At 40.1% G+C, this 19,775-nt stretch overlaps 1 protein-coding gene across 2 annotated transcripts in view; it reads right to left on the reverse strand.

Moving 5' to 3' along the window:
• Positions 1-10,766: 10,766 nt before the first annotated feature.
• pdss2 (prenyl (decaprenyl) diphosphate synthase, subunit 2) overlaps positions 10,767-19,775 on the reverse strand; it is a 34,287-nt gene continuing 25,278 nt past the window's right edge. The window contains exons 5-9 of one of the 2 annotated variants that reach the window (XR_015126514.1): positions 17,215-17,388; positions 15,444-15,575; positions 14,399-14,434; positions 11,781-12,076; positions 10,961-11,095 (exon numbers count right to left, since the gene is read on the reverse strand). Coding sequence is in view for 1 of the 2 variants with exons in the window: in XM_086276008.1 (XP_086132134.1) it covers positions 10,940-11,095; positions 14,399-14,434; positions 15,444-15,575; positions 17,215-17,388 (498 nt within the window). In the remaining variant the exon portion in view is untranslated. Of the gene's footprint in view, positions 11,096-11,780; positions 12,077-14,398; positions 14,435-15,443; positions 15,576-17,214; positions 17,389-19,775 lie in introns of both variants that reach the window. The other variant, XM_086276008.1, reaches the window with a different exon arrangement.

Consider the following 19,775-nt stretch of genomic DNA (forward strand, 5'->3'; position numbering starts at 1 on the left):
TCCTGACCTCCGACAAAATGAAACGGGAAAGTACCGCAGTGTAATCCATTTATTTCAACAAAGTAACTGTATTCTGAATACCACCTTTTTAAACGGTAACTGTAACGGAATACAGTTACTCATATTTTGTATTTTAAATACGTAACGGCGGTACATGTATTCCGTTACTCCCCAACACTGGCATTTAGACATGTAAACATGCTCAAAATGACCTATTGGAGTTCAAGCAGAGCTTGAATATGACATGGACTAGTCTGAATACTGGGATCTTCATACACAAGCATCTCCAGGGTTTCAGGAGAATGGTCTGAAAAAAGAGAAAATTGGTGTATGAAAACAAGGGATCCATCCTGACTTATTTCAAAGGCCCAGGCTGTAAGCACATACAAGAGTAGAAATACAATTACAGAGTAGAAATAGAATCTATACAATAAATACATTAAGTCATATCAAAAAAGCCACACATACAGCAAAGTACAAGGCCGAGGCTGTAGTACAATGAAGCATGAGAAAAAAGCTGCAGATTATTAATGACAGCAGTACTGATTCTTCTTTTAAAGGGATTCAGTTTAATTAAGTAAGAAATACTACAAGTTGAGCTCCTATAGAAAGCTCTTGAGTTTTCTATTTCTCAAGAGGACAATGATCACCGAGAGAGACTAATTATATAAGCACTTATAAATACATTTAAGATGAGCAAATGTAATAAAATTATAGAACCTGGCACATGTAAATTCTGAAGTGCATGGAAACAATGTGTCTCATCAGCTTCCTCTCCAGAATGTTGATTGCATGATTGTATATCATCATAAGAGGCTTGATTGTTGTAGATGCAGCTTGTGACCGAGAGGTTAGACAATAACTTAAAATGTTTAAAAAAATAAAATAAATCACAGCATGCACACAACCCTTTCTTTTATTTAAAAAAATACTTGTGAAGGCATGATTTGAAATATCCAGTTTGTAATAGCAAAGAATCCTTCAAATAGATCCTGCATCCAGAGCTGGATCAATTTATTATACAAATCTTTTCATCCAGACCAAAAAAAAAAAAAAAAAACAAGACCGAAAGAGTAAATGAGGGGCTATTGTCAGCACCACTTTGGCCACTAACAGCATTATTTGTCTGTTTCATCTTAACATAGGCTGCTTGCTCTCAGGAACCCTTCTGTTAAAGTAGTTTATTTTACTTACTGAGATTTTTTTTTTTTGATTTTTTGTGTATTTTACACTTTTGCCAAACAACAATTTTTAATGCAGGACTTTTTTGAGTAATGTTTTTTTTTAAAGCCGACTGTTTCTCCTCATTAGAACAAATTATCAGCACGGCATCTCTGTGTCACTGTTAAATAACATGTGAGCACATTCTGTGATAAAGGCTGCAGCTAGCAAGAGAAGTCATGTTGTATTGAACTGTATGTTGTGGTGTCTCTTCAGTATTTTTATATTCTGTTCATAGATACATTTATTGTTCTATTCTATATTGTTCTATAGGTCAATACAAGATTTACTATTTTCATCTATCTATCTATCTATCTATCTATCTATCTATCTATCTATCTATCTATCTATCTATCTATCTATCTATCTATCTATCTATCCTTCCTAATGTAACTAATCCTATATTATACTAGGGAGGGATGGTTATAGGCCTAATACTTCCTGTGTATTTGCAGTTCCTTAAGTAGCTGCCATATTGTTTTGCTAGCTATCAAAATTACTTTATGTTTAGTTCTAAAAACCTTGCCACCCATGCAGGCAGGATCTCTGTGAAAATAAAACTACAGAGCCAACATCATGTGGACAAGATCGCCCTCAAGTGGAAAAAAGCAGCAAAACCACGTGAATCCGCTCTGTGTGTAAAACAGGGGGACAACGTCATTGTTTAACTTAACATTACATTGTGTCGATGATACGGCTGCTTTCTCCTCCAAATATACTGATTTGTCTTGATTAGTCCTCCAACTTTCTTTTAAACGATTGCTGACTGTCATCTTGTGTACTCATAAATACTCTGTTTAATACCCGTTGACCTCTGATGGCTGCCATCATTCTGCATGTGATATGCACTGTGGCTTAACAATGTATGCTGGGTACACTTATGATGTCATGGAGTATACATAATATTAAAGAAATAGTGCATTATGCTGTTATTGGTTGTAATTTCCAGACAGAAAATGAGAAAAGCAATATCAATCTCTATGGCTTCTAAAAGAGCAGCTGGTTACAAGAAACAACTAAAACCAAAGGGCCAGCCTACAATTTTCCACCACATGAAGTATAAATGTCCTCAGACAGAGAGTGAAAATGTAAGAAATGTGAAAGGTGAGGAGTATCAGATGCTCTCATGCCAGACAGAAAACCATCCCTCCCTAAAAGTGAACCACCTGTTAGATTGATGTAGGAAGCAATAATGTGCTCAGCGGTCTTTAAGCGTTCAGTGTTCTCTAAGTAAGATGATGAAGCTGCTCAGACCTATCAGATGCAGTCGTAGATGTGTGGCCAGCAGATCTGCACAGCGTGTAATTATGCACCATGTTTACGCGTGTGAACAGGAAATGTATTTGGACAAAAAGTGGAGTAGCACTACATGATTATAGTGGATGCTGAAACTACCGTTAGAGGAATATATTTACCCATGAAACGATAATTCGATCCACATGCTGAGCTCTTCACAACAAAGTCTCTGCTTCTCAGTTGGCACAGAGAAGAAGTCACGCCAACAAGTTTGCCCCACTTTTTGCCTCTGTGATCAGCTTCATTCTGAGCCACTGTTTGAAAAATGTCCCATGGTTTTTGTTTTTTCCCCCCTTGGTTTTGTTTCACTCAGATTCAAGCTGAAAATGGTGGAAATGCTCCCAGCCCATTGTATATAGTGTATTATCTTACTTTTTTCATTGATTGTACTTAATTGTATTTTTGTATTTCCTTCATATATCTGTACCTGAGCTGAGGTGACGCAAAATTTCCCCGTTGTGGGATCAATAAAGTCTTATCTTATCTCTTATCTTATCTTAAAAAGCTTGAGTGGGTGCGTCATTGCATTCATTTAGCATCACTATCCAGACTGAATTCAGTTATAACCAGAAACTCTTTTTGCACACAAGAGAAAGGGCAAATTTTATAAAAAACAAAAGCAATTCAATTCAGTTCAGTTTACATAATGCCAAATCACAAAAGTTGCCTCAAAGTACTTTTTATTGTAAGGTAAAGACCCTACAACAATACTGAGAAAACCCCAACAGTCAAATGATTCCCTCTGAGCAAGCACTTGGTGACAATGGGAAGGAAAACTCCCTTTTAACAGAAAAGAACCTCGGAGAAAGAAGAAACCAGGAACAGGGAGGCGGCAGTTATCTGCAGTTGAAAGTCGGGTGGTTATGTTACGGTTAGAGATCGCTAGGTCTACTGTAGAGCTAACACAGTGACAGACAGCCATTCACATTTACACCTATAACCAATTTAGGGTCACCACTTAACCCACTGTGCGTGTCTTTAGATTGTTGGCGGGAGACTGATAAACCCAGCCGAACTACACTGTAGAGATGGCCTACTTGAAAAGAGAACTGATGTATGAGAACAAAATGCTGTGGTATCTAAAATACCGTTTTGCCTCATTCACTCTGTCGACCAATGAAATTCCAACAACAGTTTGTCCATCAGTAATAACAGAATCAAATGAAGGCCTGGGTTTAAGATTGCAAGGTCAAAACTGCAGAGAAATATTTGTAACACACAGCTGGTGGCAGCAGAAAGAAACTGTGGGAAATGATTAATAAGAGAGGGAAGACAAATGGAGGTATGCCATATTGTTGCAATCAGGAGAAGATTTTGATTTGTAACGGGCAGAAGCTATTAAGCAGCACTGGCTTCCTCAGAAGTCACTCAGAGATGAACAGAAGACCTCACATAATTCACATAATTCTATCTTAATCATCGGCACACAATGTTCTGTCCTCAGCCACAAATATGTCGATACCGAGATGATATAACAAGACAACGTGTGGCTGGTGTGGTTCTCATTATTCGACTAATGAGCTGTCTCCTTGGCAGTCTGATCTGTCAGCCAATGAAGCGAGTAGGCCCTGTGCAGGGGGAAGAGCACAGCCCAGGGTCAGCCAGGCGGCGGCTTGCGACGAGGGGCCGGCGTGCGGCACTTAACACGGGGAAGAGCTCGTTAAAGTGTCATTTTTGGTCAATATGCTCGTCTGTGTGGAAGAGGCCAATCAGCCATACTGTTCCCATCTCAGGAGAATGACTTTCATCCATCACCGTCAGCTATATGATGATATTAGCAGGTGTTTACTGATAGCCCATTCAGAGGAAGACAAATGGAGATTCTAACATCCTTCCACGCTTACATTCACTCAGTCATTTTACATTCAGGCTCACTCGTAATAGGGTCACATAGAATCAATCCTGGTGTGGATAAAGAAGGGAGGCAGGGAAATATTAGGTCACAATCACTGGTGTGTAGCCAGAGACTCTGACATCTATGTCTGTGAAATTGAACCCCGTACTTAGAAACATGGAGACCAAATGAAGCCAAAAAGCTTGAAATATTTATGTCATTTTTATAGTGTAAACACCTACATTCATCAGCAGTATGAAGTGTGCACAAGTATTGGTTGTTATGTTACTCTCCTTAGCATCAGGCTACTTTTTCACTGTAACAAGTGTTAGTTTTCCATTTAAAGCAATTAGTTATTTCTTCCTTTTATGGTAAAAGAGAGAAACCCAGGAGATATTTATAGCGTTTCTGTCTCCAGCTTGCTTGCAGCCATGGACAACCTGTTGTTGTCAGTCAAGTTCAATTCAATTCAATTCAATTTTTTTTATATAGCGCCAAATCACAACAAAAGTTGCCTCAAGGCACTTCATAGATACAGAGAAAAACCCAACAATCATATGACCCCCTATGAGCAAGCACTTTGGCGACAGTGGGAAGGAAAAACTCCCTTTTAACAGGAAGAAACCTCCGGCAGAACCAGGCTCAGGGAGGGGCGGGGCCATCTGCTGCGACCGGTTGGGGTGAGAGAAGGAAGACAGGATAAAAGACATGCTGTGGAAGGTTGTTAAGGTTGTTAATTTTTGCTGTGAAGATTTTGAGGATTTTAACACCTGGGTTTATTGAGACTGATTCAATTTACAGTCAACATAAAATAGGCGTTTGAAGAACTGCAGTTTTGGGCACTTCTGCAATGGCTTCATGGCTTTTAGTTCATCTAAATCTGCTGATTTTAGGGCCACTTTTAATCCTTTTTGTGGCACCGATTTGAAAAGACGTCTGAACCCTTGCTCTGAGATTTCCATCTATATAGACCAGACAGTATTACATGTGTTACAGCTTTGTTGACAGGCTCTTCCTAAATGCACATCTCTGACTTCACGCCACCGTAAAGGTAACGGAGTCTTAATGTGCTATTAGATGATGGCTACACTGTGTTCATGACGGGATAGAGATGGTCAGTAACAATACTCAGGTAGGCTGTGGTGAAAACTGGCAAAAAAACAAAAACAAAAAAAACCCTTCGAAACATTCGTTTAAGTATTGAAATATAGTACATTTGGAAAAAAAACCCTGAGCTTATTGTACTGAAAACCTTTGAAACATGGTGTCTAAGCAGATATTTACTCTGGATGTCTTTAACCTGGCCTCTGGTAACACTGTCATTTATGACCAGGCTATGTCCTTCAACACTACATTAAACAAATGTGCTGGACTGCTTTCTTTCATCTGAGGAATAAAAATGAGAAACATCCTGTTTCAGTGTGAGGTTGGAAACTAGAAGCTTTTCAGGGAGATAATAAAGGATTGCAATAGTCCACACATTCGTTATTTCTAGGCTGGACTATTGCAATCCTTTATTATCTCCCTGAAAAGCTTCTAGTTGATTCAAAAATGGTGCAGCAAGAGTGCTAAGAGGCAAGTCGAGCAAATTATAGGACTTTATTTTAAAGATCATTTGATCCTTTGGATCGGCTTATTAGACATACATTTTAATAAACAGCTATCAGGTGTAATTATTAAATTTATGTATCAGAATTTAGAAACTAATTTCCACTTTAGGCCTAATGAAGATTTTTTTATGGTCAAACTCATGAATGTACAAAGCTTTTATCGTTTTTATTAATAGGCAATGAAGCTTGTGAATTCATGACAATCAAGAATTCATTATTGTTTAAAAATGAATTAACAAGAAATTAATGTATGTTATGTACAATAGCCCAAATCATTAAAATCCAACTGAGAACAACTAAGATCAAAGAAAGAATGACCAAACCTAAAACAGCTGCTACTACACTTCCCAAGATGCATTGTCGGCTGCATCTTTAAGTAGGCCCTCACTGGTAAATACCCTAATCTTCCAAACTCTCCAGACTTGGTTTGTCACACAAGGATTGCCTTAAATGTTTAAAGGCTCCCCCACAGCTATAGCTGATGTGTTTCCCCCCACAGGCTTGAATAATAATCCTCATTATAAGTAAACTGATCTTCACGTGTAAAGCAAACTCAGTTAAAAGTGTGGACGTGTGGATGTGAGAGTGTATGGTTCTCTGTATCTCTGTGATGAACTGGCAGGCTGTCCGGTCTGTGCCACGCCTCTCGTCCTGTGGTAAATGAGGCTCCAGCCTCCTGCAACCTTGAACTAAGTGATTAAGAAAATGGATGGATGGACGGTAAGAGGCAGGTTCTCTTCATCAAGTCAATGGAATTGCCTTCCCATTAAAAAAATACTGCATTTTTTTCCCCACAACAACAACTGGTTGTTGTTGTTGTAGTCTTTTAAAAATATATTTATTCTGTTATGTTTATATTTATTAAATATATTCTATCAAATTCTGACCCTACTATCTGAAAGTGGGTTTGGTTCATCTCCTGTTCTTCTAAAATGTGTAATAATGTATCCATCTACTCTTACTTTGGAGATATCAGCTATAGAAATATCTGCCATACTTTGAATATAATGGAAATATAACGAAAAGTGCTTTTGGAAATCAAAGCACAAGGACCAATCCATCACTTTTAATCTTTTATAAAGTACAGTGAATGCAGTAATGAATAATTAACCATTAATAAGGCATTTATATGTAATAGTAGGCCTCATAATTCAGTGTTGTAATTTGAAAGTTAATTTTCTCCTGTCTTCTTGTGGCTTTAAATACTTTCCCTTCTGTTAGATTGACTCCCTCCTCCTGTTTAATTTCAGCTGTTTGATCACTTTGATCTTTCCATCAGCCAATAAAGATGCTTATGTCAACGTGCTGCATTTGAGCCTTCGCTCCAGCAATTCCTAATACTCCTAGGAATCGAAAATAAAGTTGTATTTCTTTTAACACTGCAAATCAGGGAATTTCTAATTTAACATTTATATCATGTTTTAATTATTGAATTTGGCACTTAAAAAAATCCAGAAATATGTTTTCAGACAACCGTAGATCTAACAGTCACCGTTCCCAGCTTCCACAGCAGTGTTCCAGTGTTTGAGTGTGTAATGGAAATTTGTTGGGCTGCGCTGACCTGCTCTCTCCACTGGACTCTGCTGTAATTACACCACTCGTCGCCTGGGCTGGGCACACTAAGGCCTCTCTTTCACACTTCATGTTTTGGATGTAAACTTATAGCCTTGCCAAGTCTTCCTTTTCATGAAACCCAAGACTCCCAAACTGGAAACTGTAAGCAAACATAGCGTCAAGTTGCTGCAGTGCAGGATAGAAACTTGACAAAAGCCCCTCACCTTCCTCATTCTGCTCTTTGTTTGGGCTACGAGGTATCAGAAAGATTAATACTGGCAGCAACAATGTTGTCAGGGAAGGAAAAATGCTATGATTTCTGTTCGGCATTAAACATTCAGCTTTACCACTGAAAAAAAACTTCACCCATCAAGTCTTCTTCTGCTGTGCTTGGCTGATTTCTGCTGGGAATGTCTATGCAACAGTTTCATTGCTTAGGCCAGACCTCATCCTCTGAAATAAAGTTTTGTTTAGCAACTATATTTGTCATTCTGGCAGTGCCATGGCCTCTCTCCTTGTTTGGTCCTTTTAACTTTCCGTGTAACTTTCCTCATGTCTCCTCACGGCGAGGATAAATATTTCATGAAGTGCCTGAGGCTTTCCCTGGCACATGCAGTACCTCTCTGTACGCAGGAAGCCCAGGCAGCGGAAACCAAAACAGACGAGGAAGTGGACGAACAACCCAGCAACAGAAATGAGCTTGTTTTTCAAACAGTTCGCTCCACATCACCTCCTCTTGCACTTCAACCCCACCTTCTTCTTTTATATCCTATCATCTCCTATTCCCTGCTCCTCATCCACCACTCTGCTTCTTCTTCCTCACCTCAGGTCCCTTTCCCCACCAGTGCTACTCTGGTTTCAAAGCCGTTACTATCTGAAGTTTGGGATCAAATAATTACAACCAACATGTAAGCTCTAAAAAACAACACCACTCCCAGCAGGTAACCTTCGAATGTAGTTTTCTTCCCCCCACTCCAAATAGCTCACAGGTTTTTCAGATTAGACAGGACTAAATAACCATTTTCTCACTGATCACGCTGCTGTGTTGGAGTTTTTTTTCTTTTCTTTAGGGAACCATCAAAGACTTTAGACTAGAAGCTCAGTGAGACTGTGTTTAAACACACTGGCGTGATGTTACTATATTCATATCACCGGTACCAAAACTGAGGAGCTGAAGTGTAAAAGCCAAAGGGTCCTAAAGGACATTTACAAATTCATCCTCCACAGTTATTCCCACAAAAAAACAAAAAACAAAACAAAAACAAAACTATTTTGTCTAAATTATTCATTAATTAATTTGAATGTTTTAGTTTTTGTTAGCAGAAGTAGAAAATTTGCAACATCATTATAAAACTTTGTTACCTGTACGGAGGACCAAATCTGCCAATATAAAACAAATAAATACATGTAATTATATAAATAAAACAACAAAAATAAATATAGATTAATTTATACAATTTCATTTTTTTAAATTAATATCCCATTAGTTATTTAAAGTGACAATAGACATCATGTTTGCCATTCATTTTTATTACAAAAACTGCTGTGTGTGTGTGTGTTGTCTTTAAAATGTTTTATATTATTAAATTCCTCATATAAAACAACAGGCATACAGACAAAAATCAATGACACTAGAACAGGGATTTTTTTTTCTGTTTACTTCCACACCAACAAATACCTCTGCTGTGATCTTCATTTCACTATGTGAAAGCAACATAAATAATGGGAAAAACAACAGCGGTGCTTATTTCATAACACACTAAAAAACTGATGACATGGATAATGCTGGTGGTTGCTTAGTTATGAGGAAAACTACGGTTGTGATTACGGTATCATAACTGGTCTTTGCCATTTCTTTTTCCCTTTAATTTTTGAGGTTGTCAATATTGGGCCTTTTTAAAAATGAATATGAATCTCTCTCTCTCTCTCTCTCTCTGAGATTCATTTTACTAACTATCACTAATAGTAAAGTGATTTATCACCATTTCCATGACACGCGGGGTCCTCCATACAGGAATTTCACAATTTGTTTTAAATAAAATGATTTCTTGTTTAATATTTAATTAATTTAAAATATTTGTGACAGGTATATAATTCCATGTTGGGATTATTAAAATTCTCCTGATTCCTGAGAAGCAAAAAAGGTCCTGAAAAGATGCAGCTTACAGGCCACCATTAAATAACATCACCAACAGGACTAATAGAAAGTCTTTTATTAATGATCTTTCCTAAATATATTTTTTAATTTAAAAAATGTAAAGGATGTGACTATAATACTCCTCCCAGTGTCTTCGGGTCCTCTCACATGATACGAAATTAATTTTGAGGTGGTGTTTGCGTATTTGTTAGTTAATTTTCAATTCCTCCTCGTCACAATCTGTGTACCTTCAGCCCCCTTTCTTTCTCGTCCCGTCTTCGGCCGTCTGTCCTTCAGGTGTGGCCTCGATGTGACAGACAGCTGCCAGTGGTGGCCTGGTTTCACACCTTGGCTGCCCCCCCGCCGCCTCCCTCTGCAGACAGCAGCCTGGGAAACCACAGGCCACCAGGCTGGCGCCAGCCTGTACGGCTTAGAGCAGGGCAGCCGGCCCAATCAATACCTCTGCATTTCCTGTCCATTTGCTCAGGTCTCTTCATTAATAATTACTGCTTGGCGGAGCTTCAATGCGCTCGCTGGCTGGGCCAAGGGGAGAGGCTGGGTGACCTTTCCCCGCCCCTGGCTTGACTTGGATCACACAGACAAACACGGGGAGAGACATAATAAGGCAACACAGATGACATTACCCCTGATTCATGCCGGTTCCTCCTCTGTAGCGAAGAGCACGCCAAATGCTATTAAAAAAAATACATTTTTTTTGCAGCTGTGCTTATCAGCAGTGGTACACACCAGGTAGAACATGACTTTGAGACATTTTTACAACCAGTTTGGTGCCGCTTTTCAACTTGGCAAACACCCACTAAATCCAGCAGCTATGATTTCACCATCATCTGTGCCGTGCAGCGGCAACCAGGAGGAAGCTATTCTTAAAAGTAATTTTTGAAAAAATAAGTGCCGCTCGGTGTATCATTTCCTGTTCATGGTACATTTTCCAGATGACAATAACAATTCTTCAAAACATCTTAAATTACGTTCTGCCTGGGATGTGCTTTCGCTGATAAGCAAAGCAACAATAAATGCCAGGTTTGAAACTGCAGCAGCCCGGTGTGATTATTTTCTCCAGGCATGAGAGAAAACAAAACGCATGACATGATGCTGAAGTAATGTGGGGTTTTTAAAAAAAACTTTTTTATTTAATGATGACCAGAGAGCAGAACAGTTTCTCAGCATCTGGATCAAGTAAAACAAAGTTAATCTGTTCTCGTTCTTTGGCCTCTGCAGACAAAGACCCCTCCAGGCTGTACAGGAGTGTGTGTGTGTGTGTCCAGGTCAAAATTTGGTGACGGCAGAGGCGATGTTCTCCAAGGCGGATCGAGCCTCGGAGGAGGGGAAAGCCTGGATGGCCTCCAGAGCCTTGTTGCCATGGTAACAGCACAAGTCCATCGCCGTGCTCACGCCTTTCTCCGATTTAACCGCTGCCAAAAGCTGCAGACGGATGAAAACACGCATTAGTTTGTCATGTTTGTGTCACTCTCGTTACTATCCAGCTGTCAACACAATAAACTGTTAAGAGGCAGCGAAAGTTAGCTCGCTGTTAAAGCGGGCCCGAGGGGTAAAACGGGAGGAAAGATGCCTTTTAATAACCCCTCCCCAAAAAACCCCAATCACAATCACGTCTGTGCTGCCAGTGGTACCACTGAAGGCAGCTTCCCAAATTTAACTACAAGAGGAAATTTTCAGACTCATCACTGTGAGTTAGGCTTTAAAAATTTGGCATTTGACAATGAGAAAGGAAATGCCCTGAATCGTGTTTCTCTGCCAGTGCTAATTACGTAGCTCACAGCTTTTCTGTCTTTCCACTTTACTAATGAAGGCACCGGTTTTTCTGCACGCCAGGTAATGAACTGAACAAAGGATTTCCGTGAAGACTGTCCGTCACAAAGTCACGGATTGTTGGATTTTTTTTAACACATTGATTTCTGCTCCTATATTCCAGAGAGCACCTCATGCACCTTACACAACTTACACATTTCACGCATGAGGAAGCAGAGGCCATCAAATCAAATCAACTCTAACATCAGCTTTAAGTACACAGACTGAGTGAATTTGTGCACCTCCCTGTGCTTTACTGCTGCTGTGTTGGGACATCTTTTTGCTGGAGGCGTTTTACCTGATGAATTCTGGAGGTGGAAAACCCCGTAGGCCTTTCTTCTCTAAATCACCAGCCAGGGTGATGCTGAGTTCGACACCTGCAGTTCTTTATTATCATTTTTCTTCTTAAATTTAGAAAAGACTATATTTCCTGGAACATTTCGCGCCATCTTCTCCGTTAACCTTCTTTAATTCGGCATTAGTTTTTAACGTTTCCTCTCTCCCTCCTCTGTTTGCGCGTTATGTTTGGTTCCACATCCTGTTCTTTCTTCATGCTCCGAACAAGATTTGTCTGTCTTTGCCGCCTTGAGTCTCCTGATCTCATCAATATTCACATGCAGCACGTGAGAAAAAATTAAACAGGACAAGTGAGCATGATAGCTGACATAATTCAATAAAATATGATCAGGTTAATTCATTTTTCAAAAGTAATGTACACTGAATATATTAAACATCATTTAATAAAAGATGGAGTTAGTTTTTCATCTGAAAACGCCACTTTGTCAAGATTTAGTATGAAACGGTGAGTTACCCCCGTGTAATTAAATTAAAAGCCAATGAGAGACCCTGAGCAGCTCCTGAAGCACCTGTCCACGATATCAAGGCTTGCTCTGTGGCTCCTGATTACTGCTGCAACTTTCCACTGATTATAAGCCAGCCCATCTTCTAGAGTCCTTTTCTATGCTTTTCAGGTCCTGGTAAGTCTGTGGCACATAATGTAAATTGTGTAATGCCAAAAACATTACAATTGCTCTTGGCAACACAAAATAACTGCCCACAGGTGATACCAAGATGGCTGCTAAATGGCAAGACACTGAGGCCATGTCCACACTAATACGTTTTTGTTTGAAAACGCATCTTTTTCTCCCCGTTTTGACCTTCCGTTCACACTGAGACGGCGTTTTCGGTCAAGGAAAACGTGTTTTGAAAACACTCTCCAAAGCAGATACGTTTTCGCATCGCAGTGTGGACAGCGAACCCGGAGCCTTTTCGAAAACGATGACACAATTTAGTCATGTGATACAGTCATGTAACCAATGAAACTAAGATAGCGGAGGGCATTATACAGCAGTTGTTTTGTTTGCTCTCAATTTTGACAGCCCTATTAAAGACTAATATCAGTTTGTACATGCTCCAGATAGTTTTTCTTCAAATTTTTTAATTCTCACTCGCTTTTGCAACTTTGTACTTTTGTGTTACTCGCAGCAACAACTCCACCTCATTGTTAGTCCATTTAAAAAACTCAGTGCTTTTCCTCGACCTTGTGCCGCGACGTTTCAAAGAGCCGAAAAGTAAATAAACGGCAGACAAAAATGAGGCAGGTCGAATAGTCTTGCCTTTCACGCATCCGCAGTACTGGAACCTAAACGTTTTCGGCCGTTTCAGTGTGGACGCAGAGCGTTTTCAGACGAAAACGCCGTTTTCAAATTTATCCAGGCTAGTCTGGACGTAGCCTGAGAAACATTTAAATACTTGGAAAAATTGGAACTTACACAGAATAAAGTTGGTGTTTCTGCTTAATGTTTGTTTTTAATCTGGTCAAGATTTAACAACATAATAAACCCTGATCAATTTAGCAGACATGTTTAACTCTCCATATCTTCCTCCCTTGCTGCTCATCATCACTATTCAGCCAATCACACTCAAACTTTCTGCAGGGTCACCATCTAACAGCTACACAGCAATGACAAGTTATATAAAAAACAGACATTTCTTTTTATACAATCCACTGATTAAAACCTGACCATGCTTACTGAAGGTCACAATAAATTGTGCGTTGAATGGTGAGCACACATCCTGAGTAGCTGAAGCAGCTCCTCAGGCTACAGCGAGTCATCCTCACGTCTTTTCTGTACTCAGATTTTCTTAGATGATTAAAACCAAAACATAAGTGCCTACAAATAAAACTTCTGACTGATTTTGTGTGTGTAGAGCTACTGGGGAACAAAAGACTAACAGTCAACACGAAACTCTGCTTGTCATTTTTCAGTTAATTCATGCTGGTTTTAGCTATTACAGGTTCCTAACTTTGTGCTGAATCCAAACTTTAACGTTTTCTCACCCCCGTGTGCTGCTCTTAGTTTCCCTCCTTGTGTCTCCTCACCTCTCCTTCCCCTCAAACTTCTCTCCCCTTTTCAGCAGCCCTGCTGAAGGAGATTCTCTCACAATGCCACTGTCTCAGAGTCTCGGTGTCTCCTCCGCAAATAGGCCTCGGTAACTAATCCTTCCTGCTCTTGTTTCAGGCGAGACCAGATAACACCCCCCTCCTCCCCTCTTCCAACACCATCGGACCCCCCCTCCTCTGTAGCTTCGCTCTTTTTTTGCACCCCTATCGGTCCCCTTCTATGCCTCACACATTGACTTTGGAAAGCTTGTTTCCCAACTTTGATATAAGTTACAGTGAAAAGACATCCTGTTTCTCTTTGCCGTCTTTGAGGGCAGACAGTAAGGAGGTAAAAACTGTGAAATACGGCAAAGGAAAATTGTGGCCATCTAACAAACTTGTAACAAAAGTGCAACTCAAAGATAACAGAATAAAACTGAACTTTGTGTCACACTGTGAAATAACATTAAGAGTTCATATCTCACGGAACGGGCAGATTCTGGATAAAGGCATTCGTAAAGCTGTGTGCTTACCTTTGAGTAATCCAGCTGGTTTCTCAAAGTTTTTGCCTTGAAGAATAAAAGAAAAAGAGATAAAGCAGGCATGTATCTCTGGCTTCTAAGGGTAAGCTTTAGAAATTTCTCCAAGGCACAGGGAATATTTCACTGTCTATTTCCCCACCTACACCTACAATAGTCAGAGGACAAAGCGTGCTTCTTCGTTGTTACAATTTGCACAATAGCAAATACAAAATAAATGCATAAAACTAAAGCAAAGAGTCAAGCAAGCAAGTCAGATGCAATAACAACTGAAGCTGAATAGTGAAAAAGTGACACCTGGAGTAGTTGTTGCAGTATGTACTACAATAAAAACGACTTCCACTGATTCAGAGGGGGTCAGGGCAAAACTTTTTCAATAAGGAACAACCCTGAAGTCTTAACTTTCCCGATGATGCTCTGCCAGCCTCACTGCTATTGTTCCCTGCCTGTAGGGGAAGTTATTTTTACCTGAGGCCTGCAGAAGCACTAGAAGCACAGTGTTTTTAAATTATACTCAAAACAGCAGCAGTGTGAGGAGACGCTGGGGGTCTGCTTCTCTGGTTGCAAACCCTCTTTTGGCCAGGCCATCCAATCACAGTGGAGCAGGGGTGGGGTAAACACTATTCTGACCAACCATCAGGTCCTATTTGATAAGACTGCTGCGTATGGCTTTACCAAAACACATCCCCAAAACTTTTTCTGGACTCAGTGACTGAATTTGTTCATTCAGTCACTGAGTGAATGGAGGGCAGGTCAGTCGGACTGAGATCAGGTGAGTTTTGTTTCAGCAGTATGGAGAAATTTAACAGCTTTCTCTCTCACCTTTGTTTTAGACCTCAGTTTGATCTTCTTTACTCATCACAGTAACAGATACTGTGAATTATATTATAAAGTAAGATTCATTCAACTTTTCAAGTGGTTGCACGCAGCTCTTTCAGATCTGATGCAAACCTATTTAAATTAAAGCTGATACTCCTGCTAGAAACATAAAGGCAGTGAATCCAGCTGGCCCTGGTGTCATGGACCATCCTTAACGTACCTGCTGCAGCTGATGATGCCACGTCTCCCGGCCCATAATTTGACGGTGGAAAACGACCGGGGCGGCGCTCAGACTAAATGACAGCGGCTCTCCTACTCTGCTCTTCATAAACGGCTGCAGGTCAGAGTTCAGCTGCAGAAAGGCAGAGAACATTCGTCATTGCGGAGCTTCTACTTTGTAACTTTCAGCTTATCAATTAAACCAAGTCAGTGGTGAAAACAGTCAAGGTTGCATTTGCCTGCCTACACTCTGAGCTGACCCTGTTAATGAACAGACACAGCTAGCCTGATGAGGACGGTTCTCCTTCAAAGACCTCATTTTTGGTTCCTCCCATGCTGAGATTCCCTGTAGCCACTGAGGCCTGCAGGCAGGCAGCTACAGGGAGCCCCAGCAGGAGAGGACGCACTAAAGCAGCAATGAGAGTGGGATCATTATGAATGACTTCTACACCAGCGCCAATAATATTCAGCTGAAAATCTCTGAACCTTGGGAAAAATAACTGAGCAGCTGCATTATTTACATCTTAATGACATTCTAGCACATAACAAATCAACCTTCTTCCTGTTTCCACATTTTTATGCCCCTCTCTGATACAAGAATAATAAGACAGACAGGCACTTAAGTCTAATGTTTCCTATGTTTCGTTTGCACTTTTTGTAGTGCCGATAAATCACTCTGCTCCCTTTAACGTCACGCTTTTATGTATCAATTCAGCTACAGTGTGAAGTATTTGATAAATAGACATAAAAACACTTTTGAAAAGAAGGGCAATTATTCATACCGAGGATGAGAGAGAAAGAAGTCAGACATTACTAGAAGCCAGATTTTTTTCTTTACTTTGAATTAACTTGATCACAGAAAGTATGTCAGTCAGGAGGTCCAAAACTTTGGCATAAAAAAAGATCAAAGACTAAATTAGAACCGCCAGAAAACCTCCACATTTTTAATTTAAGTACTGACATAACTCTATTTTTTTTCACTGCACATAACAAAATGCAACAATCTATGTTGCCTCTTCTCTCTAAAAAGAACACGGCTGCACGGCTTAGGTTTGCAATGTTACATCTGAAAAAAGCGCAAGACTTCTGGAACGATGTCTGAACAAAATGCACAGCTCCACATTTGGCAATAACCAAACATATATCAGCACGGCGGTGGAGGAGTGACGATTTGGGCTTAGTTTGCAGCCACAGGACATGGGTACCTTGCAGTCATTCACTCAACCACAAACTCCTCTGTATACCAACATATTCTAGAATGAGTCCTTCTACCCGACAGTTAAAGTTTGGCTGAAATTGGGTCAAGCACCAGGACAGCGATCGACACATAGCATGGCTGACAAAGAAAAGAATCAAGCTGCTGCAGCAGCCCACTCGAAGTCTAGACCTCATGCCTAAAAACTTCAACATACTGACATCCTTAAGCTGCTGAATTATGGAGGACTGGGACTATGCTCCTGAACCATCCATATTCATAGAGACAAAAATCCCGGGAATTACAATATTTTTTCTGTTTCCATGGAACTAATGACAGGAGCGACTAGGATCCTTCTCTTGGCTTTTTTCTAAGACAGTCAGGCGTTTATTACATCTTTTTTTAAATCTCTTGTTTAAATTATCAAAAGAGTTTGTTCTTCTTGTATCTAATCCCTTGAAATCCAGTTGGTTTCCCGCTAAAAAAGGCATCGTGATGATACGCTGATCAACCATTATAGATTTATTGCTCAGACAACCTCCTTTCTTGTATATGTTACTTGCTGGATTCGCCTCACCTTGTGGCCCAGCGACAGGTGTTTGCCGTACTTGTAGGCCAGTCTTTGAGACTCTTTGTCGTGTTTGGCGAGCTCCATCGCAGCTTGACAGCTCTTGGCTAGCAGCGCCCCATGAGACAGGAACGTCTGCTCCTCCCACGCCGCCACGTCGATGCCGTCGGTGAGGCCGTTCTCCTGCAGAGCAAACAGAGGCAAAGAGCATGTGTGAGCAGGCCTGAGCTTCCTCCGCTTTTAAGTTCCCACAGAGCACCTCGCTGCTCCACCAAAACAAGCCTTCCTTGCTCTTTGACTTTATTTCTCAGTGTGTAATTCGTGAGGCCTCAGCGAGGAGCAGCACACAGTTATTTTCCACAAGTTCCTCAGTCATTTTAAAGGAAGAAGGAAACAGTAACAGCAGAAAAACAACTGAGAGTTTGCTTTTTTTAATTTGCAAATTTAAGTAAATCATAAGAAATATACACAAATGGAAACAGGTTGTTATTATTAGAAACTATTAAATAAATTCTAAATTTCTGGAAAATAGAGAATAAAAAGCCATTGAAACACATCAATTATGTGTATGACATTTTCTAAAATATATAAAAGTAATAAAATAAGTAAATTGTGTCAGAGTTGGAGATGTTTTTTTAAACTACCTCAAATTAACTAGTTATAAACTCAGCACATAACCCACAGATTTAGATGAGTTAAAGAAAATTGTTGCTCACTGGTACCTCTGATTACTGTGGACTATTTAGGAAAGAAAGCTGCTTATTACTATTATTAGTCTTATTCAGTTATTGTTGGCCACTTTCACACAGAAGCATTACTAACCTTTCTATGCTGCTCACAGTAGGTGTTAACTATTTAATCTAAAGGCAACCAAACATATTATCTTTGGTTTCTTGAAGGTTTTAACTGAATCTGAGTAAGCTTGTTTTTGCAATAGTATATTTCTTAAAATAAGGATGCTGGTGTTACTACATGAAAAAAGTACATAACCTAAAGCATTTTTCTCTGCCTCTCAGTACTTTCTGATTTTCTGACATTATACCCAAATTTTTTCTACGGATGATTCAGACATTTCAAAAGAGGCTATATGACGTTTTTCTTTGTTCCTAAAAAGGTCATTTCCATGAAGCAGTCAGGCACTAAAGCTGTAGCAGGCATTGTATTGGTGGAGGGAACCTACCCTTAAAAGGCTAAAGGTGGGGCATACCCTGGACAGTTTGCCACTATATCATCTAGAAACACCATTCACATAATGACATAATGACCAATTATAACCTTGTGCATGTCTTTGGACTCTGGCTGGAAATGTGGGTGTTTCATGAGAAGCTACTCAGGCACACGGAGAACATGCAAACTCCACTCAGAAAGGCCCCAGCCAGTGGATTCAAACCCTGGACCTTCTTGCTATTAGGCAAATGTGCTAACAACTACACAGCCACAGCAATAGTTTACATTACTGAGCACATGTTCACCATAAACAAATTGCCAATTAACCTCTTTATTAGTAGTAAATTAACTGTTTGTGAGCAATTACAAAACCTGACCATGCTCTACTTCAACTGAGAACTTTCTGCTCAATAACCTCATAATTACTGCTTATTAATAAAGGTAGTTGCACATAAATTATGAGCTTGATGTCCTCTGCTCAGTATAGTCCTAATAATGTGGCAGTAACATAAAAACGGACTTTAGTGAGGTCTACTAGAAGAGCTTTTACTGATTCACTGTTGAGATTCTGACCTTATTTATCATTTCCTGGGCCTTGATGCTGCCCCTCAGTTCATCCTCTGTCTGAAATAAACCGTTTTAGCTCTTCAGCTCAGGTCATCGTCACTTTAAGGCCAACTTTCTTCTGATTGGCTGCCCATTGTAACCACAAGGCTTGAACAGCAGGTAGGTGGGACTTCTGTGCTCACAGACGGAGCTGTGTGGCCAAGATGAGGATAGCAAGGATATCTTCTCTATTTTAAACTTTAACCTTGTTTAAATTGGCATAAATGATTGGAATGGTAGGTCTCCCGCTGTTGAATGGCCTTCTTATGTATCTCTGGACCATTCCTAGTGCGTCAGTGTACGTTGTTTCATGTATTTGTGCCTTGTGTCTTAGCACTATGCCTCCTCCAATGTGTCAGAATTCTTCAACTTGATCTTTACTTTTGGGAAGCAGATGAAATCGCAGTGATGTAAAGCGAGCCGGGCAGGTCAAAAAAAGGTGTCATAATAATGTAATGAACTGAATGTTCTCTCAGACAGCTTAGGATGTTACAGCACAGAGAAGTTCACCCTGTCAGCGCTTACAGCCATATATCCTTCTCATCTGATCTCAGAAGCTAAGCAGGGTTGTCCCTGGATAGGACTTGGATGGGAGACCACCTGGGAATACCGGGTGGTGCGAAAATAGAGCAGGTTGGCTATTAATCGGAAGATTCCTGGTTCACCCAGTGTGCATGCCGAAGTATAGGCAAGATGCATTCATCAGCGTGTGTTTATGTCATGCATAGACAAAAAAAACCCCAAACCTGTTTATGTGTGAGGAGTGCTCAAAGTGAGAAAAAAGCACCATCTAAGTA

Source organism: Aulonocara sp. 'chitande type north' Nkhata Bay, linkage group LG19, assembly GCF_057382095.1.
Source record: "Aulonocara sp. 'chitande type north' Nkhata Bay isolate Kocher_YH1m ecotype deep benthic linkage group LG19, A_spYH_male_GT1.1, whole genome shotgun sequence".
NCBI classification, from domain to species: Eukaryota; Metazoa; Chordata; class Actinopteri; order Cichliformes; family Cichlidae; genus Aulonocara; species Aulonocara sp. 'chitande type north' Nkhata Bay.